Source organism: Erpetoichthys calabaricus, chromosome 12 (genome assembly GCF_900747795.2).
Source record: "Erpetoichthys calabaricus chromosome 12, fErpCal1.3, whole genome shotgun sequence".
Lineage (NCBI taxonomy): Eukaryota > Metazoa > Chordata > Cladistia > Polypteriformes > Polypteridae > Erpetoichthys > Erpetoichthys calabaricus.
Genome location: NC_041405.2, coordinates 54,573,992 through 54,598,712, shown reverse-complemented (window position 1 = coordinate 54,598,712; position 24,721 = coordinate 54,573,992). Strand labels below are relative to the sequence as shown.

The following is a 24,721-nucleotide window of genomic DNA, read 5'->3' as shown; positions in this document are numbered from 1 at the left end:
TCTGTGAATGCACTATCACAGTCCAATGTTTTGAATTGTTTTGAAAGCACATAAAACACATGGGAACCAAATTTTCATAGGACAGTCCCTTTGCAGAGTTTGCCGCAAACGTTAGCATGCCCAGTGTGTGTGATGGTCTTGGTCATATTTCTTTCAACATGGACAGGGATCCTTTTAAAAACGATGCAAAACCTTTACTGTGGACAGAAATCATTTTCGTTTAAAAAAATCAATTTTTAAATGAGAACACAGTAGTGTGTATGTAGCCTGTGTCTGGGACAATCCCTCTAAACCATTCTCTCCCCTTCCATGCACTTTAGTGGCTAACAAACTGCCACACCCTCCCCCTTCTGCAATTCAATGAGCTGTGGACTTTGTGAAGGACAGCAGCTTTCAATTCACTGGAGCATTCAGAGGGAAACCATATTTTTCACTTAAGTAGGAAAGTGGGCATTTATGTGGTGATAGAAGTAGGTACCTTCTACTGGATTCTGTTGACTCAGCACAGCACTGCACAAACCATTTTAATCCTTTACTTTTCCATTCTCTCTCCTCTACACTTCCCAGCAAGCTTTGTCCACCACCTCCCAACTCCAAACCCGGTTCAGAGACGAAGTAGTTCCTTTACAATTTGAACTCAAGAGAACTTTCAGTGCAATAGGTTACTGCCACATTAAATCACTCTCCATCACAGGGTAGCCTGCCCCCAATAGTTCACTCAAGTGGCACCCAAAGAACCCAACAGGGCTCCCCACCAAACCTACAACTCAGCCTTGTGAGTGTCACAACAGGAGCGATACCAGATGGATGTTGCCACCCCCAACACATTGCCCCAGAAGACAGTCTCCTCTTCCTGTCCTTCTCACATGATGGCTTCCTAGCCAGGAAAGGTACCACACAAAAAAAAACAACTGGGATACACAACAGTCCACATTCTTCTTTAAAGTAGAAAATAGAAATATGTTCAAGGTTGCAAAGCAGATGGCAAAAGAAAGACAGTATGCAATATAGATAGGAAATGCATGAACAACACCACAGTCCAAAGACATGCACGTTAGGTGGATTGGCAATTCTAAATTGGCCCTAGTGTGTGCTTGGTGTGTGGGTGTGTTTGTGTTTGTCCTGCGGTGGGTTGGCACCCTGCCTTGGATTGGTTCCTGCCTTGTGCCCTGTGTTGGCTGGGATTGGCTCCAGCAGACCCCTGTGACCCTGTGTTCGGATTCAGCGGGTTGGAAAATGGATGGATGGATGAACAACACTGAGGTAAATATTGTGATTGAAAGTACCGAGATTAAAGGATACCTTAATGAAGTTACTGAGTGAGGAGAACAAACAAATAAATATTCACTTTGACAAAACAATAGGGTCATGCTGTAAGCTTGAGAGAGGACTCAAAAGTGCTGAAAAAAAATAAAGATAGCTGAAGCAGCTGGCCCAACTGGAGTGATGTTAAAAATGCTGAAAGCAGCAGATGGTTCTGGGGTTGAATGGTTGACAGCCCTGTGTAAAATAATTGTGCATGAAGGGAGGATTACTGAAGACTATAAAAGAAGTATGGTAATTCTAACATACAGTGGAAAGAGTAGTCCACTGGAATGTGGGTCATAGCTACATATCAAGCACTTGAAGCGGATAGTGAAGTTAGGTGAAAAAAAATGTTACACAAAAATCAGGTATCAAGGTGCTTCAAAAGGTGATGAGATGAACTTTGAGGACTGATTAGTGTCTACAGTGGTTAATGTATGAGGAAGCATGAATGGCAGTCAAGAAAGCAAGAACAATGAAAGTTTTGAAGTAAATGTAGGACTTCACCTAGCACCCGTTTTGTGTCTGGTGCTTTCTGTAATAGTGATGAAGACAGTAACCAGAGAAGTGTGTGAAAGATCGCCATGGAGCTCTTGTATGCAGATGATTCCATATTAATGCCAAAAAGTGAAGTTGAATTGAAGAATACACTGAAATAGAAAGCTAATTTGGAAGCAAAATGACTCGAAGTAAAAGCAAGAATACTAAGGTGATGGCCAGAGGTATATGGAGAGGAGGCAAGGAAGAAGAAGGTGCCTGCTCAGGTGGTGTACGTGGTTAACCAATCTCTCTCTCTCATTCTTCCTAGGGCAGGAAGCGGAAGCAGAAGCAGACAATGGCCGACAGTGAGATGAATCGCGTTGCAGTAGTAGTAGAGGAACTCCAGGCACTCGACGAACAGATTCAGAAACTCCTGTCCAGACGAAGATACCTTAGAGATCTGAAGGCTCGGCTGCTGGATAAACCTTCCTCGCCATCTGTAATCGGCGTAACATCAACCCCGCGTTGTGCCGCTCAAGTGAACTTCACCCCCACGCCTCGTAGGAGCGACACCGATGATGACCTCAGCGTATTTCAGCTATGCAGGTGGGGGTTCAAGGCCAGAACACCTCCATCGGCACAGGCAAGCATCTTAACTCAGAACCGGTTCGACCCTCTTCGCGTCCCCAGTTCGCCTTCAGCCCCTGGTGATGTAATAGTGGTAGGTGATTCTATTGTTAGAAACCTCAATATCGCATGCCCTAATAGAAAATCATTTGTTTCTTGTTTTCCCGGTGCTCGTGTCCGAGATGTGACGAGACGTGCGCCGGCAATCTATGAGAAGCACAAGAATAGAGCAGTTGGATCAATTGTTTTGTATGCCGGCGTAAACGATATAAGGCACCGACAATCGGAGATCCTCAAGGCTAACTTCACAGCATTAATTAAAGACACGAAGGAGAGGACCCCATCGGCAAAGATCTTCATTTCGAGTCCACTGCCTCTCATCAGACGATCAAACAAGTCAGCTAACATCAGCCACGGTGCCTTCAGTTGTGAAAAGCAGATCATAGAATGGTTGAAAATAGTTTACTGTCAAATAATGCAAAGAGTACGCGACACGTGTTTCCCCCTTATTCTTGGCTCATCAGGCGTACACACTCACTGCACTCGCTTACGGTAATCGAACCTCGGACGTCAGCGCTAGAGGGGCTTTGCAGCGGTGAAGTATTGCTTTTAAATTTTAATTAAGAAGAAAAGAAAACCCCCCTCCTCGAACCGCCACCTTATCGTGGTAGAGGGGTTTGCGTGTCCCAATGATCCTAGGAGCTCTGTTGTCCGGGGCTTTATGCCCCTGGTAGGGCCACCCAAGGCAAACTGGTCCTAGGTGAGGGATGAGACAAAGTGCGGTTCAACAGACCTCCTATGACGAATAAAAAATTTGGACGGCGTTTTCCCTCGCCCGGATGCGGGTCACCGGGGCCCCCCTCTGGAGCCAGGCCTGGAGGTGGGGCTCGTTGGCGAGCGCCTGGTGGCCGGGCTTGCACCCATGGGGCTCGGCCGGGCACAGCCCGAAGAGGAAACGTGGGTCCCCCTTCCCATGGGCTCACCACCTATGGGAGGGGCCAAGGAGGTCGGGTGCAGTGTGAGTTGGGTGGTGGCCGAAGGCGGGGACCTTGGCGGTCCGATCCTCGGCTACAGAAGCTGGCTCTTGGGACGTGGAATGTCACCTCTCTGAAGGGGAAGGAGCCTGAGCTTGTGCGTGAGGTTGAGAGGTTCCGGCTAGATATAGTCGGGCTCACCTCAACGCACAGCTTGGACTCTGGAACCAATCTCCTTGAGAGGGGCTGGACTCTCTACCACTCTGGAGTTGCCCCCGGTGAGAGGTGCCGAGCAGGTGTGGGTATATTACTTACTTGGAGCCTGTACATTGGGGTTTACCCCGGTAGACGAGAGGGTAGCCTCCCTCCGCCTTCGGGTGGGGGGACGGGTCCTAACTGTTGTTTGTGCGTATGCACCGAACAGCAGTTCAGAGTACCCACCCTTTTTGGAGTCCCTAGAGGGTGTGCTAAAGGGCATACCTTCTGGGGACTCCCTCGTACTGCTGGGGGACTTCAATGCTCACGTGGGCAATGACAGTGAGACCTGGAAGGGCATGATTGGGAGGAATGGCCCCCCCGATCAGAACCCGAGTGGTGTTTTGTTATTGGACTTCTGTGCTCGTCACGGATTGTCCATAACAAACACCATGTTCAAGCATTGGGGTGTTCATATGTGCACTTGGCACCAGGACACCCTAGGCCTCAGTTCGATGATCGACTTTGTGGTCGTGTCGTCGGACTTGCGGCCACATGTCTTGGACACTCAGGTGAAGAGAGGGGCGGAGCTATCAACTGATCACCACCTGGTGGTGAGTTGGCTTCGATGGTGGGGGAGGATGCCGGTCAGGCCTGGTAGGCCCAAACGTGTTGTGAGGGTCTGCTGGGAACGTCTGGCAGAGCCCCCTGTCAGAAGTAGCTTCAACTCCCACCTCCGGCAGAACTTCGACCATGTCCCGAGGGAGGTGGGGGACATTGAGTCCGAATGGGCCATGTTCCGTGCCTCTATTGTTGAGGCGGCTGACCGGAGCTGTGGCCGTAAGGTGGTCGGTGCCTGTCGTGGCGGCAATCCCCGAACCCGTTGGTGGACACCGGCGGTGAGGGATGCCGTCAAGCTGAGGAAGGAGTCCTACCGGTCCCTTTTGTCCTGTGGAACTCTGGAGGCAGCTAATAGGTACCGGCAGGCCAAGCGGAATACAGCTTCAGTGGTTGCTGAGGCAAAAACTCGGGCATGGGAGGAGTTTGGGGAGGCCATGGAGAACGACTTTCGGACGGCTTCGAGGAGATTCTGGTCCACCGTCCGCCGTCTCAGGAGGGGGAAACAGTGCAGTGTCAACACTGTATATGGTGGTGATGGTGCGCTGCTGACCTCGACTCGGGACGTTGTGAGTCGGTGGGGGGAGTACTTCGAAGACCTCCTCAATCCCAATAACATGCCTTCCAATGAGGAAGCAGAGCCTGGGGACTCGGAGGTGGGCTCCCCCATCTCTGGGACTGAGATCACCGAGGTGGTCAAAAAACTCCTTGGTGGCAGGGCCCCGGGGGTGGATGAGATACGCCCGGAGTTCCTCAAGGCTCTGGATGTTGTAGGGCTGTCTTGGTTGACACGTCTCTACAACATCGCATGGACATCAGGGACAGTGCCTCTGGATTGGCAGACCGGGGTGGTGGTCCCCCTCTTTAAGAAGGGGGACCGGAGGGTGTGTTCCAACTACAGAGGGATCACACTCCTCAGCCTCCCTGGAAAAGTCTATTCGGGGGTTCTGGAGAGGAGGGTCCGTCGGATAGTCAAACCTCGGATTCAGGAGGAACAGTGTGGTTTTCGTCCTGGTCGCAGAACAGTGGACCAGCTCTACACCCTTAGCAGAGTCCTGGAGGGTGCATGGGAGTTCGCCCAACCAGTCTACATGTGTTTTGTGGACTTGGAAAAGGCGTTCGACCGTGTTCCTCGGGGGATCCTGTGGGGGGTGCTCCGGGAGTATGGAGTACCGGACCCCCTGATAAGGGCGGTTCGGTCCCTGTACAACCGGTGTCACAGCTTGGTCCGCATTGCCGGCAGTAAGTCAAACCCGTTTCCAGTGAGAGTTGGACTCCGCCAGGGCTGCCCTTTGTCACCGATTCTGTTCATAACTTTTATGGACAGAATTTCTAGGCGCAGCCAGGGTGTTGAGGGGGTCCGGTTTGGTGGACTCAGGATTGGGTCACTGCTTTTTGCAGATGATGTTGTCCTGTTTGCTTCATCAGGCCGTGATCTTCAGCTCTCTCTGGATCGGTTCGCAGCCGAGTGTGAAGCGGCTGGGATGGGAATCAGCACCTCCAAATCCGAGACCATGGTCCTCAGCCGGAGAAGGGTGGAGTGCCCTCTCAGGGTTGGGAGCGAGATCCTGCCTCAAGTGGAGGAGTTCAAGTATCTCGGGGTCTTGTTCACGAGTGAGGGAAGAATGGAGCGTGAGATCGACAGGCGGATCGGTGCGGCGTCCGCAGTGATGCGGGCTCTGCATCGGTCTGTCGTGGTGAAAAAGGAGCTGAGCCATAAGGCAAAGCTCTCAATTTACCGGTCGATCTATGTTCCTACCCTCACCTATGGTCATGAGCTATGGGTAGTGACTGAAAGAACGAGATCGCGAATACAAGCGGCTGAAATGAGTTTCCTCCGCAGGGTGTCTGGGCTCTCCCTTAAAGATAGGGTGAGAAGCTCAGTCATCCGGGAGGGGCTCAGAGTAGAGCCGCTGCTCCTCCGCATCGAGAGGAGTCAGATGAGGTGGCTCGGGCATCTGATCAGGATGCCTCCTGGACGCCTCCCTGGGGAGGTGTTCCGGGCACGTCCAACCGGGAGGAGGCCCCGGGGAAGACCCAGGACACGCTGGAGGGACTATGTGTCCCGGCTGGCCTGGGAACGCCTCGGGATTCTCCCGGAAGAGCTAGAAGAAGTGGCCGGGGAGAGGGAAGTCTGGGCATCTCTGCTCAAGCTGCTGCCCCCGCGACCCGACCTCGGATAAGCGGAAGAGAATGGATGGATGGATGGATGGAGAAAAGAAAACCTTTTTAAATTAAGTCTTAAAAAGAGCTGTAAAGATATTGACAATAAGCTACGCAAACCCACCAAGACATGCAATCGTTTCAATCAAGGCGTGACTCGAAAAACACTATCCCATAATATTAGTTAACGATTAACACATTTCTATATGTATTGCAAGCATACAATACAACTGATAATATGTTGCGCTTATTTATCTGGTGTACCGACATTTTTGCGCGTTTAACGGCTGAAATCTAATGTGGTTTGTGCCCTTCAGAATGAAAACAGTTTGCATTTACCTTTTTAATAAAAGGCGAGCTTTTAAGCCTGAGAAATCACCCCGTAAATGCACACGTTTAATTGCACGTGTTAATATGTATGCTTACACAGTATTAAAAGACACTCAACAATTAACGTCATTTACCTTCGTTCCCGCGTTTGACTCGTGCTGTAAATCTCTTCCTTGTTTTCAGTTCATGTGATTACGTAGGAGGCGTGATGACGCGATACGTGACTCCGCCTCCTCCATTAGAGTATATGGACAAAAAACAGGTTCCAGTTATGACCATTACGCGTAGAATTTCGAAATGAAACCTGCCTAACTTTTGTAAGTAAGCTGTAAGGAATGAGCCTGCCAAATTTCAGCCTTCTACCTACATGGGAAGTTGGAGAATTAGTGATGAGTGAGTGACTGAGTCAGTCAGTGAGGGCTTTGCCTTTTATTAGTATAGATGCACCTAAAATCTGGAATAGCCTGCCAGTAGGAATTCACCAGGCTAATACATTGGAGCACTTTAAAAAACTGCTGAAAACACATTATTTTAACATAGCCTTCTCATAACTTCACTGTAATTTAAATCCTGATACTCTGTATATCCAATTCATTATAATAACTATTCATGGTGGCTGTAAAATCTGTACTAACCCGTACTATCTCTTCCGTTTCCTTTTCCGGTGTCCTTTTGGTGGTGGCGCAAGCCACCACGAGCTACTCAAAGCACCATGATGTTCCAACAATGATGGATGGATTAAAAGCCAGAAGTCTGTATGACCATCAGCATCAAGTGACTCCATGAGAACCCTAACTACAAAGAGGACTATTTCATTTGTTAGGTAGAATACCCAGAGGGTACTGGGCGGTCTCGTGGCCTGGAACCCTTACAGATTTTTTTTTTTTCTCTCCAGCTTTCTGGAGTTTTTTTTTGTTTTTTCTGTCCACCCTGGCCATTGGACCTTACTCCTTTTCTATGTTAACTAATGTTATCTTATTTTAATTTCTTATTTTGTCTTTTTTCTTTTCTTCATTATGTAAAGCACTTTGAGCTACTTTTTGTATGAAAATGTGCTATATAAATAAATGTTGTTGTTGTTGTTAAAGTGTTGGAAGAAATTCAAGCTAAAGCATAGGTTGTTGGAAGGGGTTGCATAAAAAATGTAGTGGCATGAAGGGTGGTCTGCAGGTTGCAAGTGCACCCTTTGTTTGTAGAGAATGTGCGAGGGGGTGCTGGATGCTGATGTATTTAATATACATTTAGATATACATAATGGAGTTGTTTGGAGGAAGAAGGGAAGCTACTTATGTAACATGTTTCAGTACAGAAGGCGATGATGGCACAGCAGCGATAACAAAGATGAGATGAGCACATAAGAAATGTTGGGAGCCATACCTCATTCTGACTTCTAAAGAAACTTCTCTGAAATTGAAGAGAAATGTTTATGAACGCTGTATGAGAAACAGCATGCTGAAGGACAGAGATAAAAAGGATCAAGCAGATGTTTAGAATGTCACGGTGTAAGAGGAAGATGATTGCCAAGTTAAGAAAAAGCAATGTAGATGCTTGTAGATGTGTTGTATTAAGGAGTTATAAATAATACTTGAAGAAGCAATGCAAACGAAAAACCTTTATGCAATGATTAATTGAATACCAAATAGTCCATTGGAATTAGTGATGATGGTCCTAATACAAAGAAACTATACTACATATATGCTTTGAATCCCATAAAAAATAAATATGAGCTTTATATCAAAACCATAAACAAAGCATAGACTATTTTACAGTTTAAAAAAATTAAAAAAAGAAAAACCACATATACATACTTTGCAATCTTTGCCACCTTGGCTTGGCTATGTGCAAGGCAATCCTCATGGTATCTTGAAATCTGTTCAGGCATTACATTACCAACTGCAAGCTTAAGCCTCTGAAGTGGCATCCGTAGTCTGTCATCCTGCAATAAATGTACAAAATTAAAGCATGGTAACACAACAAGAATACAAATGATTTCAATGTAATCATTTTAGAAATTTAACAAGACCATGATATATTTTTTTTAATCACCAGCCTATTTAATTGATCAATAACCTGCAAATACATTTAGAAGGGATGGACATGATCAACTGAGTAATACCACTTTGAAATTAGGTTTAAGAAAAAGTATACAAATTCCTACAGCAATACTTTATACTTTTCCTTTGCTGGTACACAGCCTTAATGTGCCAGCAAAACAGAACTATACCCATAACCGCTATTCAGGGAATGTAGGTTAAGATCGTAAAGAAAATATAGGCATCAAACATATTTGCCCTGAAAAGCAGATGGACATTGTATTTAGCTAGTCAGGCAAAATTCCATTCCTATTACACCACCTGGAAGTGATAACATTCTGGCAATTTTTTTCTGCATCTGGATCCTTTTCAACATTTCCAGCTTTAAGAGGTACATCGTTATCAAACACTAACTGAATACGACAGCATTTTGATATCAGCAGTCAAAATAAGAAACTCTCCATGAGGATTTATTTAACCTTTGACTAATATCTCACTGACAAAACATTACAAAAAGTGGGGACCCTTTCACATGCAACCTGTTCCTATCACTGCACCATAATCCCACCCATAATGCTTAGCAAGTAGGTATCGATAATGAGCACGTTTTTCCACATCTGCAGCATTCCTTTAAATACAGGACTACCTACGTCAGAACTGAATGTTGTATTTTTTTAACTATTTTTTCAGTTAGTGAAGAACTTGTATTTCTCCTTTCATAAAGTCCCCTTTAAGAATCAGTGAGTCTTCTCCTTGTTTCCAGAAAGGCAAATACCAAGCTTCAAATTTGTATCCAAGCAATTTATTAAAACATAGCTAGAATATCTAACAGAAACATTAAAATTTCAATAGAAGCATCTTTTAAAAAAATGCAACAAATACATAGCTTCTTTAAGACTGATATTTAATATATACTGTATCTAGGTGAAGTAGCAACTAGTTTTATTTTTTGGAAAACTAAATATATTTTAAAGTGATCTGTTTTAACCTGTACATTCAGATTCAGTTTTCTCAGCCTCTTCATCAGCATTTCTTTGTTGCAAGGCACAAACACTTCTAGATGAGAGTAAACAGCAGCCCGCACTTGTGGACCCTGATCTTGGAGTTGAAGCTCAATGCTATAAGGAAACAGGTGACAGACTTATTTTACCACAAACTACAAGCAACAAACATACTTTAGTAAAATATTTATTTCAACTCACTCAAGCAGAATATTATTCATGTCCAAGGTGAAGAACTTCTTCCTTCCTTCTTCATCAAACTGTCTAGAGGCCTGAAAGGCAAATCAAAAATGGCAGACTGCTCAAGCAAAATTTCAGAAATCTCTGATTACCTAAAACAATGTTTCACAGGTAATGATAAAAGCCTTAATTTGATATTCACACCATTCTCAATATATACCCCTAAACATAATGAACTTAATTAAACTGATGAACTGAAGTAGCAGTTGGTAGTGCTGAGGATGATGTAAGAATGAAAGCAGGTGGAAATAAGTGAAAAAGAATACGGAAATAAATTCTTGTGAACTCGTATATTTTTGCTAATCATGTATATTATGTTTGCAATTCTGTATCATGTCGCACCTACAATGAATCAAAGATGTCAATAGAATTTGCCTTACCTTAATGTACTTTACTTCACCCTTTATTTAACTAAAAGAAGCCTTAAAGACTAAATTCAAATAAGTAAGAGAACAAATGATCTATGTTCACATTGCATGTTTATTTTTTTAAACTACTAGGGGACTTTGTCCCCTGCTCGCTTTGCTCGCCAACCCCCGGGCCGGTGCTACACGCTAGCCACTTTGCAGTTCAGCCGCTCGCGTATGGGGATGCGGATGTACAATTTAAACAGATTGGTATTTTCATGAGAATTGTCAGTCAATCATTTTCCAACCCGCTATATCCTAACACAGGGTCACAGGGGTCTGCTAGAGCCAATCCCAGCCCACACAGGGTGCAAGCCCGGAACAAATCCCGGGCAGGGCACCAGTCCACCACAGGGCGCACACATATACACACACACATACACACACAACAGGGACAATTTAGGATAGCCAATGCACCTAACCTGCATGTCTCTGGACTGTGGGAGGAAACCGGAGCACCTGGAGGAAACCCAACGCAGACACGGGGAGGACATGCAAACTCTACACAGGGAGGACCCATGAAGCGAACCCAGGTCTCCTTACTGCGATGCAGCAGTGCTACCACTGTGCCACCATGCCACCCATGGGAATTGTTACATATGCATAATAGAACTAACTTTTACATTACAGTGAGTGATTAACCATATTAAAACAATCATTTGAAGGTAAATTATGTTTCATGTTTCGTTAAACGGTTTCGTTCTGTTTGGATTTGAAATTAACACGCAAATACTTTTTAAACTTACACTTTTACTGTAAAACTTAAGTAAAAACTATTTTTTAATCAAATTTTCATCAATATTGTATTGAATTTTGATTCTGTGTTTGGACTTGCATCGTTACAACGCAACGTACATCTGCCCGTGAGTGAATTTCATTTTTCTCTCTAATAAATAAACTGACTTTTTCAAATGTTTGCCTCTGATTCATTAATTGTCTTTGCAAAAGCTATTCTAACAGGAAACTGCTAACGTTTTAATATAAACGGCATATCAAGATCTCCTTTGGTGTCTGATGTTATCCGCGGGAGATGTACTATATTACCTTTCTTGGAAACATCCTTCTTTCAATAGTAATTCGACCGAAAGAAGACCATACAGTGTTAACAGTTGTACATATTCTTCGGGATATTGTAAGCTGATGTTTTCATCCTCCGCACAATCACCACCAACTGTTTCAGCATAGTCTATTGATAGGCAATTAACCAATTTGCCATGTAACCAATCGACAGTTTTCGAGTTCATTCATTTGACTTCATCATTTCTTGGTGCTAGGATTGCCCATGTACTCATTTCTTCTGTTGATAACCCTTCGTGATGAAATTCTTCAATAAGATTTGGACATAAGTCTTTTATTGGGAACTTAAAGTGAGGAAAACAAAAATTAAGAGCTAAGAGAGCAGGAACTGTGCCTGTCAAAAGCATTCACACGAATGAGAGGTGAGAGGGCTGTGTGCGTGGTTTAATATGGTTGAGAGGTGGGCGTGACTTGAAAAAATCTCATGGACAATGTCTTGTCTCATGGGGCTTGAAATTATCTCTTTGAAAAATTCTCGTCTCAGGATTTCCTTTTATAATAGAGAGAGATAACATTTTTAAATTGGAAAAGCATTCTCAGCTCATCAAATGTAAGTATACTATAAACACTGAAATGAAGATAAAAAACTGTAAAATGTATCAATATCTAACATGAATATTACAGGCCAAGAAAAGTATATTCATTTTTATTTTTATTAAATAAACTAAAATCTTCTAGATAAGGACCCCATAAACAGTAACAATAAAAACCAAAAACATATGCTTAAAAAGATCATTTCAAATTGCTTAAAATTAGAATTAACATAAGATTTGAGTATTGGCATGGTACTATAAGGTGTGTATAAAACACCAGTATAAAAAATACTGAAATAAAATGATTACACAAATAGAATATGAAAATTCAATCTTTCATTGTATGATATGCACACAGAATGTACAGTACACCAAATAAATTTTGATTATGCAATTAATAAAACATTTTAAAAGCATCCCATTTTTAAAGCAATAATCTACACCTGCAAATTACTCATTCAAAAAAGGTATCATATCACTTTAGGGATGCAATGGGCTCTGCAACGGTCCATTGTGATGAAGAGAGAGCTGAGCCAAAAGGCGAGGTTGTCGATTTAACAGTCGATCTACGTTCCTACCCTCACCTATGGCCACGAGCTTTGGGTAGTAACCGAAAGAGCAAGATCGCGGATACAAGCGGCTGAAATGAGTTTTCTCCGCAGGGGGGTCGGATTTTCCCTTAGAGATAGGGTGAGGAGTTCAATTATCCGGGAGAGACTCGGAGTAGAGTCGCTGCTCCTCCGCATTGAGAGGAGTCAGTTGAGGTGGTTCGGGCATCTGGTTAGGATGCCCCCTGGACGCCTCCCTGGGGGGGTGTTCCGGGCATGCCCCACTGGGAGAAGGCCACGGGGCAGACCCAGGACACGCTGGAGGAATTATATCTCCTGGCTGGCCTTGGAACGCCTCGGGGTCCTCCCAGAAGAGCTGGAGGAGGTGGCCGGGGAGAGGGAGGTCTAGGCTTCCCTGCTTAGGCTGCTGCCCCCGCGACCCGACCTCGGATAAGTGGTGGATAATGGATGGATGGATGGAATTTGAAACTCTTACAAGTAAAAATTAAAAGTACATTAATGTTACATCAACTACTGAGCTTGAAACTTGCATGGTGTGTGTGTGTGTACTGAGGAACTTGTGTTCAGTCCAGTGTTGCTAGAACAGACATCCTAAACTGGGTGAAGTGAGGTGAAAGCATGAAGCCGAGTGATAAAATATAGTGTTTATAATATTTTTCACACTATATACACACAACACAATTTTTGTGTTTACACTAAAGGATTCTTTAAAAAAAAAAAAAAAAAAAAAAAAAAAAAAAAAAAAAAAAACTTAAAAATTATATTTTTGTGTGCTTAAACATTGTACCTGAAAATTAATCATTCAGGCAAAGAGTACATTGGCCAGGACTCGATTTCCCAACATAAACAACCTCAACAGGCAATTCAATACTGACTGTTACAGTAAATGTGCGGTTTTCGCCAGGCAAGAAATATTTTATTCCAGAAACTCTACAGTAGACAATGTTGTGATAATCTTGAATATGGAGATTATGAGCTTTCACAAAATAAGAAACCATATTGACAGGCTATGATTTTAAAATGTTCCAAGTTTTTTTTTAGCTGCATAGTTGATATTTCTGTTGCAAGGGTCTGATGACAATGGATTATGGCTTGTTTGGATACATAGTTCTTAACTGATTTTAGGTACTTGCCATATTCTGTTAAATTGTATCAATGGCTACACCTTAGTTAATGTCCGTAATTTTATGTAACATGAATTTAAGATTATTAACTGAACATTTCTTACTGACAGATACAAATTATTTACCATTTCTAAAACTAAACACAGATTTTAAAAGGCATCTTGTCATTTTGTTACTATAATTCTTGATGTTTTTCTTGTTTCTGTGCTACGAGTATATAAAATGCAGTAGCATTAATAAGGAAGCAATCCTTGTTTTAAAAAATTCTTCAGCAGAAATAGCCTGACTAAGGCATATTTTTACTTCTGCCAATGTTAAGATATTGGTATTCATCCATTATAAGAGTTATAATTTTAAGATAGCAGCAGAATAAAATAAAAACTAAAATAAAAAAATAATGAAATACTTACCCCCAAATAAGTAAAACTACGTAATAATTGAGTCTAGCTGGACTGGTAGGCTAAAAACAATTTAAGTGGTCTTACCACAGTTATGACATTTGTCATCAAAATGAAATTGGATAAATAGAGAAAACATAAAAAGGAAGGGGAAAAAAGAAACATACAGTACGAAGGTCACCAATCCTCTTGTGAAGTGGCTCCGGAAGACCTTCTGGTAGGGGTGGTGGTGTCACACTAATCACCTGCCTCTGTGGCAAAGTTTTAGATGTATTCAAATTTCCACTTTCACAGGTTGTTGAGGTTCTCAGTAAGCCATTCTCTTGAGTAACATTGGTACCACCTTCCATTCCATCCACACTAGCCTGAGATGAAGAGTCTAGGAGCTTTTCTAAGTCTACATCCAGCAAATCAAGTTCCATTGCATTTGCTGCATGCTGAAGGAGCTCATTTTCATTGGCAGAACCCAAAATTGAGATCATAGTAGGGTCTGTGGCCAGATCACAGAGGTCTGTAGTCTGACTAGGAGCAGGCTTTACATTGTTTATTGGAGTAGTTTGTGAAGATGTTGGTGTGTTATGTTTGGGAAAGGAATTTGTGTTTGTGGTACCCAAAGAGGACTGGTTATTCTTCCGCATAGCCTCCTTTTCTCTTGTAAATTTGCGGAGCATGGCGGCCAATGACAAAGAATCCTTCATTAGCTTTTTTCGTTTCTTTTTATCAGGTCTGTTAGAATTTAGGGCTGTTACCCTGTAAGAAAAAAAAAAGTATCAATCTGTTTCAAGAAATAATGACATTTTGTAAAGCTTTCACTTAAATTAAAGTACAGGTACAAATTGTCAATGCTATGGATCTATTCCTAGAGTCACTTCAGAATATTGACACTACTATGATTGCATTGCTGACAAATCACCAAAAGCTTTATTATATGGATTGATAAAAGGGAATAGATGACATACATGAATAGGTTAACGCATAATTGATGAAAGCAAATGATCTGTGCTAAACCCATGCAAATTTATTGTTTGTTTTTTTTAATCTACGCATGCCTCACTATAGAACTAGCAATGCAGGGGAATAAATTTCTAATTTTCAGAATGAATTCAGCAAATGCAACAGGGTCAGTCACTCAGGAAGAGGGTATATCTAAGAATGAAGTTCGGGAAACAGTTCTCCAGTTGTCTTGTTGCAACCCATATAAAGAAAAATGATGCAGAGGAGACCAGCCCTACCAAAAACTACATTTATTAAAACAAACGCCACCCAAACCACACACACACACACAAGGGTGAGATGCACAAAGAAAGTGTCTACGTAGTAGGGGGTTCACTCACTTGAAATGTACATCTTTCCCTCACTACCCAACAGAGCATTCAAAATGACTTTGTAACCCTTTCCTGACTGGCAAGTCAGGTGTGGCTGTGTTCAGGCAGTGAACTCTCATCAATTAACTTTGGTCAGCTGCCTGAGAGAGTAACTAAGGGGCCATTACTTTCCATACAGACAATACAGGCAGAACCTTGTATAACCTTATTACTTGCATATATTAAGCAGCAATTTAGAAATGGTATATGTTCACTCTGTTTCCTTTTATTTGATATTGCATTTGTCTAAAAATAAAAATGCAAAAAAACTGACAAACAAACATATCAGGAAGATGGCAAATACTGTATATAAAAAAAAAAAAAAAAAGTACTACGGGAGTACATAGGCCAGGGATTGTACACACAGTTCCTGGGTGAGCACAGAGACTGATATTTTTGATTAAACCAATTTCTTAATTAGAAGACATTTTCTATATGAATATGCTCTAAGTATGCAAATTGTTTCTTAAATGAATATTTAACTTTGGAAGATGATTTACTCAACTTTTTCTCTCATTCTCTTTCTAAACAAAAGTGTGGATTTGTTTATGTAAATATCTTATCAGTAGACTGTTTTAAATGCAAAATAAGATAAAGACTAGCTAATTAAACTATTAGATCAGTAAAATGACCAATTAATCTCACCCAAGTTGTTTGGATATTTTGATTTTTCTTGGTTTCTTCTCTTTCTCTAAAACACTTCCCTCATCCTTTCTCTTGCGTTTTTTTATGGGACGTTCTTCTCCCTCTTTATGCTTCTACAAGAAAAGGGAAGTAGAAAAAATGACAAATGCATAAAAATACACTAATATAGTGGTCCTTGGACCCAGAAAAACACCAAGAGAACAAGAAATACCAAAATAATGATTTAAATTAAATTATTTAATATAAGGGAGTGACAGACAAGAAAGTACAAAATAGTAAACAAAAGTAAATCAATCAACCTGCAAATTTTCTGGGTCGAACTTTACAAGTTTTACATTTCCGTTTACTAGGTAGGTGCAAAGAGACCTTTTTTTTAACCAGCAAAACTATACCAAAATTAAAACTTTTTTATCTGAAGAGGGAATCTATATCTCATTACAGCTACACTTGCATTTCTCAATACAAGAGCAATCCAAAATTTAAGATCAGAACTCACAAGTATAACATATAGCTTAAGCATAATATTCTTTTGGCCTGGGGTTGTCAATCTTTTACCTGGAATACCACCTCCATAAACTGAAATATTTCAAAGTCCCACCATTTATTTGATCTTAAATTTTCAGGTCTTAAGTACTGAACTCTTAATAGGCAAAATTAATTATGATATTTCTTTATTACAGGTTGCTTTGGATGTGCTTTTTGATATGAAATACAACTTAGAAAGCTTAAAGTTTCTATACTCTCAATTTACAAAAATGACAGAGTTGCATATGAATTCTGATCAAAAGAAGAAGGAAAAAAAAAGACAGAACTTTAATTTCATGTGTAACATCTAGGGGGATTTTATGCTATTGAGTTCAGGTCAGTGTAGTTATACGAATAATACTATCAGCTCCCTGGAAAGTACAAGGTGTGAGGTTATCAATTCACATTGTAGCACATAGGTTGATATGACCTTTGAATCTGTGTGAAATCTCCGTAACAGCAACAAGCAGGATGGATGGGAAAACTGAATCATCCATCCAGAAATGGCTAGGGCTGCCTTGATGTCTGCCTGAAACCGGGCAGGTTGAGAGAAATGTCTTGTAGCTACCACTGAAATTCATTAGCCTGTGGCAAAAGCAGGAAAAAAAACAGGCTGGCCCTGGAGATAAAGGAGTCTAATGAACAGCTTACTAGGGCTTCACATACTCAAGTATGTACTGGCTATAAGTGGACAAGACTATTAGCAGGGTACATCAGGAAGTTATAGGCATAACACAAACTGGACATGAATGGAAACAGGCCCCACAACATTTGTCCAGGGCCAGCAAAAAGGAGGAGGATGAGGAAATGGTCATGGCAGAGGTGAAAAAACACACTGGAGGAGTAGTCCAAGGTTAGAGTTGTGTTACAAGGATGTCAAGAGCGGTCCAGGGTTGGTGCTGTGTTACAAGGGTGTCAAGGGAGGTGACAAAGTGGTAACCAATTGCTAACAGTCCAATTAGTTGGTCTGACCTATGGATAAACCAATAAGCGCAGCTCTGTTTTCTAATAAGATCCACCTATGAAATCCCACCTTGTCAACACAACTTGCACCAGTGGTTTAGTACAGAAAAGAGCTCAATCTGCAATGCCTTAAATGGAAGTCCCCAACAAATCATCATAAAATGTAAGACTTTATTAATCACAGGGATGGTACAGGTGGCGAACTGTCCAAGTCCCAAGAAAACTGGCCAAAGTGCCGTAGACAAGTAGCAGATCCAGTTCATTGGTAAGGGGGAGAGAGCTGAAGGCACTACCTCAACAGATCCAGGAAATGAGTTGAAGACAAGAGTCAACCTATAATATTAAAACCATATCATCTGGGATATCACATCATGTCTACGTCCAGACAGAGTGGTTTGGTTGACTACTGTCAAAACAGTACTCCTCACAGATCTGACTGTCCCATGGAAGAAAGGAGCAGAAGCTGCCAACAACAGGAAGTGTACCAAATGCACAGAGGACAGGAGGAGACATCACTTGCCTTGTTGATGTAGGATGCTGTGGATTTGTCAGCAAGTCAATGCACCACCTACTCAAAGGCATAGGAGCTACTGAAGTTAAGCAACAGAGAGCAGGAAGAGAGCTGGCAGAGGAGGGAAATGTTGGTTGTGGCTCAGTAGGAATGATAGAAACTGGGATGCGAACATCTGGCCCAAATACCAGCTGCAGGTAGTGGCATAGAGGTGTCCATAACACTGCTCCACTACCAGGGGATGTACAGCAGTTAAGAATCGAAACAACAAAAGGTGGGTCCCCAGCTAATGACCATGTAGCTAGCCAAAGGGCACCATTGGAGTAGTGTCATGCAGAGATGCCAAACAGGTGATAAATCAAGTATTCTGTTAGTTAGTGGAAGATATTATCTTACCATGCCCACATGTCAAACTTATTTATGTTTCAGATAGTGGACAGAAACTATAAATACTATTTAAAAACAATACTAAAAATTTCAAATTTTATTACAACATTGCCAGAATAATCAGTGAATACCAAGATAATTCAGAATATTTTAATTTACACAAACTGTCTAAAGCTGCTTTTATAACAGCACACTTCTCAAATTAGGTTTGTTAGAAATTCAGTTTGTTGGTTTTGCATTGTGAGATCGCATCAGTGTATGGAGGAGACATTATCTTCTTAATATTTATGGAACCATGAGTAATTTTTAATGGACGAGTCAAATTAACTCAAATTTCAAATCTTTCTCTCCTTTTTTGCCAAGATTTATCCCAAATTTAACAATACCTCTGTATTAGCAAACTTGTCAATTCAAGTTTGTTGTCATTTCATAATTCGTGTAAAACATTGGTTTTTTTTTTAGCTGGCTCACAAAAACAGACTTTGCACTAGATTGGAAGGTAATAAATATTCTTGACTAAAGACTGCATCGCATTCACTCTCATGCCATTCTAATATGTATTATTTATGCTTTCTCCATATCTGGCACATTTTAGTCGTTATGCTAATGAAAATTAGAATTAAAAAAAAAAAAATCAAACAGCAGCATAAATGTGCCATTTGCCAATTTGTTTTCAGCAATGAAGTATTCATTTTAGCAGCCAAGTTAACTGTAAGTCTCCATGACAATACACTACTGTTACTGCAATACATGTCCTGTCATTAACATGCACAAAGCATATGTTTAAGTCACACAAATGTACAAATAACAAACATTCTGAAACACTAAATACATTTTACTTTGTAATGAACAAATAGAACTGCTTGTTTAATCACTGTTGTCAAAGGATACATGCGAGGGTGGCAAGCTGTCTAAGTGCCTATCTCGTGTCTAGTGTAGCCAGAAAAGGTAACTGCTCCCAGAGACGCTGAGCTGGATAAGCTAGCTATAAAATGGTTAGATGGTTGAACATACCTACAGTGTAAATTTATCGGGGCTATATGATGCTATATTAAAAAGGCAGCATTCCTTTTTTATTTTGTCTAAAAAAGCAGCAAGAAATTTTTAAACCTTATAGGATAACAACATTTTAGGCATGATTAAACTACAAGTTCAGTTCAAAAAAGGAAAATAAGATTATTGTATTGAATAACTGTTTCTTATGCCTTTTTTGTTTGTATTGATGTCTTAGAAAAATTTTCAGCTCAAGTTTTCATGAAGAACAGAGGTTAAAAATTTCCGAATACAATGTGCTTGAAGGAGAACACATTTAAACAAAAAAACAATACCATAGTATTCATGAATAAAATCTAAATTACACATGAAATATCTAATTATCCAGGTATACAGTCATATGCTCACAGCATCCTTGTTAAAATATTGCAAAATAAACCTTATCTGAAAACATATCTCATGCTCAACAGTGAAGCACACTCAAATAGTATCAAGCTGTCATTCACTGGTCAGGAGTGCTTATCTGATGACAACCATTGCATCGGAGGCAGCATCCTTCCCAGTGTGCTAAGAAGATATTCTAATGTCCCTTAAGTAGAAGCACTTCTTGACGTGATCTTATGTTCTTATGTGGAAAGGTTCTCTCTCTTTCTGAATTTTCACACCTACTGCTCACGATTTTTTGTGTCTCCTCAATTACCACATGGTAGTTGCCCATATATAACAGGGTGACTGCATACAACAAGTTGAGAACCACTGCTCTGAACTTGCATTCCACACAGCAGTGATATTTCAAAGCATCTAAGATGTCCTTTTAATAGCTTCTACATATTGTCTTACAGAGGACTCATACATTAACTAGTGAATGTATTTAAGTGTAAAATCTTCCTCCTATGTGCAAATAAGTAACTTTATTTCACACATTAGTAGTTAAAATCTGTTTTATAATAGAATCCATCATAACTCATTTAGATGACTCTGGCATATACTACTAAGAATGCAAAAATTTTACAAAAGAAGCGGACATCATTCAGTCCATTAAGTTTGTTTAGCTGTCCTTTCATCTAGGTAATTCCTGAAATATGTCCCTCCAATTGTCGATCAAGGTCAGATAAATTCAATTAAATTTTTGTCAGAACTTGTTATTAACAAAATTGTTGTCAGAAGCTGTTACCATATGGTAAAATTTCCTGGCAAATGAAATCCATACATTAATGTTTTTAATATTTTTTCAGATAATGTGTGCGTTTGTTGCTTGTGAATATCAAGCTTAGTTTATTCTTCTACAATGGTGCATTTTAAGTATGGTGCCTGATTAATGGATTACTGAATTCTAAATCTTTAAAACAGATCATATATAACAGCAGCTAGTTTCCTCTACAATCAATGATAAAGGAAAAATTACTAGGACTAGTTTTCCTTTTAATTATATAAATAGGATTCAGATTATGATTTTGAATTTATGATTTTTGAAAATGTTAGTAACACATTTTTAAGTGGAATTCTATAACATGCAGCTTCTCTGTAATCTGCACTCCTCTGTCTCCATTTTTATTGGATCTCAGCAATCCAAGTACAGATTTAGGCTCACCCTGTTATGCACAATTAGCACTTGTTCCTGCTAGAACACAGTGCCCAAAGCAGCTAACTTAAAAGTTAAGTTGGGAAGAAAAACACATTATCAAAGACTCAGATTAATTTAGTTCTACTGCACATACTATTCCTCAACCACTCATTGTCACTGCAAAACACAAACTGCACGCAAGCTATTTAGATGAAATGTTAAGTTAAATACGCTAAAGATGTAAGCATATGAATATCTTGGCACATGTATATTAGTATTTTATTTACTTAAAATTCAAAACTTTGGCAGAACAATTTGATGCTTTACATATTTTCTTGCATATTAGTTTAAATTGATTTTGTAGTGTATAAACATTTACTACACTCAACTGTAATTATAGAGATCCAAAATTTTATCAAGATATCCAGTCACAACGAGGAGGAAATTACTATTGTATGGAATGCTTTTTGCTGTTTAAGTATTTTTTTTTGTTGTGTTTTTTTTTTGCACTCTTCCCCTCTATGCAGAATGCTTTTTTTTCCTGCCATCTTCTTTAATCTATACGCTGAACTTCAAGTCACATTGAGCACTGTGCTGCTAATTTAGTTTTCATTCTAAAAAATGTAACTCTGTTTGGCATTAAGTAGCAGGCAATGCACAAGCAAAACTAAATGAAAACACATGTAGCAAACAATCAATGACCATGTCACCAGTGCCTTGTTGAGACCGAGCAATACAAGTGCCACATAGAGAGCAGGAATCACACTAATACATGAAATTTCATGGTTGGTTACATGTACAAAACTGAATAGAAACCCCTCCTTCAATTAATTTCCCTGTGTTGTTCGTTTTTCCCTCCTTTTATGCTTTTGGTTAACTCACTGAAATATTTAAGCATCAACATCTCTCCTTCCATAGAGAACACTGTCATCTAATCACAGTGTTATCTTTTACAGCAGGGGTCCTCAATCACGGTCCTGGAGGGCCGTAGTGGCTACAGGTTTTTGCTCCAACCTAACTGCTTAATAAGAAGCACTTATTGCTCAAGTAACACTTCTGCTTCACTTTAGTTGTCTCGCTCGTTAAGATTTGGAACTCTCATTGCTTATTGTAGTCTTAAACAGCTGAATCCTTGATTTTTAATTGCTCATAATTAGCAATAACATGCAAATGACAACAGAGACCAGCATTTCTCCATTTAGCTTGTTACCATTTACATCTGCGTGTATTTATCATGCACTATTGGGTTTAATTAAATACTTGGAAGGAAAGTGAAGAGAAAAAAGTGAAGGACTGAGAATTACTCATCCATTTTAGCATTCAAATCATTTGGATAATATCCTTAGAAAGGGGAAGAAAATCTAGGATAAGAGAATTACCTGACATAGCACAGTTAGAGCACTAATAAGCCATGAAATTAAATTATTGGCAAGAATTGCTTTCTATTTAAGAAACCGGTTAGAACAAAAGCCTGCAGCCACTGCGGCCCTCCAGGACTGTGATTGAGGACCCCTGTTTTAAAGTGTAAAGGAATCCCCTCTCTCATACCCTTTCTCCTACTGTCATTCCATTCTTGGGTGGTAAACACAGAAATGAACATATGCCAATGTTTTTAATTTTCTTCTGTCATGAGCCAACTTCTTCCACCTGTAAAATATTGGTCAGAAGTTAGATACCTTCTCTCTTTCTCCCTTTCTTAAGAATAATGGAAGTGAAGGGCTCCTGTCACAGTTTTCACTGGGTATTTACCCTGTGACCTGTATGGAGCTGACTAAATTATCCCCACCACTTTAGTTAACCACTGAATCCAACAAGGTATCCCCTAGATCTCTTTCTGTTCTTAGCTGCTTTCCAGATATGGTGGAATGTTAAACATCTTGGCACATTTCCAGTATGAAAACAATTTTCTTTTTGTTAGTGGCAAGCCCATCTTTTTTCTGCCATGGGATGATTGTTTTGATCATTTTAGCTCTCGAAACACTGTCTTCACAGCATTTGGTGTACCAGCAGATAAAGTTTTGTGATTTTCTTATTACTTCTCATTAATATAGTAAACCATGGACTCATCAGTTCCACTTTTATGCCCCACGGATTTGACGAAATATCCTACTTTTATTACATCCAGAATGACACTTTTTATCTGGAGGCTTACTCACACTAAAACAAGTTTAGCCCAAATCCATAATGTAAAATTGTGTGCATAAGGGTGAAAATTAGAACTAGACAAAAGGATTAAAAAAAAAATAGTTGGAATGATGGACAAATGTAACCATATCCATTACATTGTATTATGTTTTAAGCTAACAGTTCTATTTTTTGAATCCTTTGTTCAACTGTAAATTCTACAACTTATGGACAGCTGGTCATATCACACACCTATCTATCCCTCTGACTTAACCAGCTTATCCAGGGCAGGGTCGTAGGGAAACTGGAGCCTGTCTATGCAAGCATAGGGTGTTGGACAGGAAGAACCTCTAGACATGGTGCCATTTCATTGCATGATGAACACACAAATACACACAAGGTGAAATTTAAATGATGCCAGTTTACCTAACCTGGATGACTTTGAACCGTGGGAGGAAACTGGAGCATCTGGCTCAAACCATGTAAACAAAGACAGAACAAGCTAACGTTCCACCTGGGACGTGAACCTGTGTCTCCTTGTTGTGAGACAGCAGCATTAACACTGCATCAATCTTATCACATCAACATACATTCAAAGTACACCTAGCTTAATAGAATAAAATTGGCAATAACTCATACAATGTCTTTTGTTCATGCTGAAAAAGACAGTAAGATTTTTTTTCCAGTTTAACGTCCTTAGCGTTATGTTTACTCCCGGAAAAATGAAAAAAGTTCAATTCTATTGCCTTAATAACAAAAAATGTTAGCATATAGTATGTAATGTAATAATGTAATGTAATAAAAACATGCATATATAAAAAACAAAAAAAAAAAACTTACGTAAATACAAAAACTTCAATATACTGATGCAGATTTAGTATGCATGCTTTGTGTGGTACATTTTTTGAAATAGTCAGCAACACACAAGGCACTATTCAAGGAGATATTGAAAGATTTTTTTGTAATATTCCTTCTGTTCCTTGGGCATGAGAAAGTATAAGGTCAGTGCCTGACCACCTCATCTGACAATGTCCATTATATTATCGTGGCTTACCACACAGTGAAAGGCAGAGTGACTTCCACATTTCCCAAGAAACAAAAAAAAAAAAAAAAAAAAAAAAAAAACACCATTCACCTCTCCAGTTATACAGACCTTGTGCGATTTCACTTTTTTTTCATCCTTCGTATCTTCTTCCTCAGAATCTGATGCCTGTCTGAACTGTAGAGTACCAGTGTTGATGTAGAACCCACCAAATTTAGTAGTTAGTGAAGCTGGTACAAGTTCATCATACTGGAAAAAAGGATAAGATTTGTGTTAAATATTACATGAAATATACAAAATTTGAATTCCACTCTAAACATAAAGAGTATTTTTATTTATTAAACTACTTAAGTGTTTAATCACTTGGAGTTTAATTGGTCATAATGTCACTCCATTATCTGTTAGAACATTACACAATGCCCAGCATGCTATTAATGGCTGCAGTTCATTCACAAGAGCACCTTCAATATGACGGACTGCATGGAGGCCATCCAGCAATCAGAGGAAAAAGACCATCTAGCAAAACTGA

The 24,721-nt window shown here is 40.3% G+C and overlaps 1 protein-coding gene across 5 annotated transcripts in view; it reads right to left on the bottom strand.

Annotated features, from left to right (window-relative positions):
• Positions 1-24,721, bottom strand: part of ubn2a (ubinuclein 2a) — a 115,375-nt gene that overhangs the window by 43,872 nt on the left and 46,782 nt on the right. For 4 of the 5 annotated variants that reach the window (XM_051934494.1, XM_028815565.2, XM_028815567.2 and 1 more), the window contains 6 exons: positions 24,304-24,441; positions 16,084-16,196; positions 14,242-14,824; positions 9,928-9,998; positions 9,714-9,843; positions 8,501-8,628 (listed from right to left, as the gene is read on the bottom strand). In XM_051934494.1, coding sequence (XP_051790454.1) covers positions 8,501-8,628; positions 9,714-9,843; positions 9,928-9,998; positions 14,242-14,824; positions 16,084-16,196; positions 24,304-24,441 — 1,163 coding nt within the window. The remainder of the gene's footprint in view (positions 1-8,500; positions 8,629-9,713; positions 9,844-9,927; positions 9,999-14,241; positions 14,825-16,083; positions 16,197-24,303; positions 24,442-24,721) is intronic. The other variant, XM_028815566.2, reaches the window with a different exon arrangement.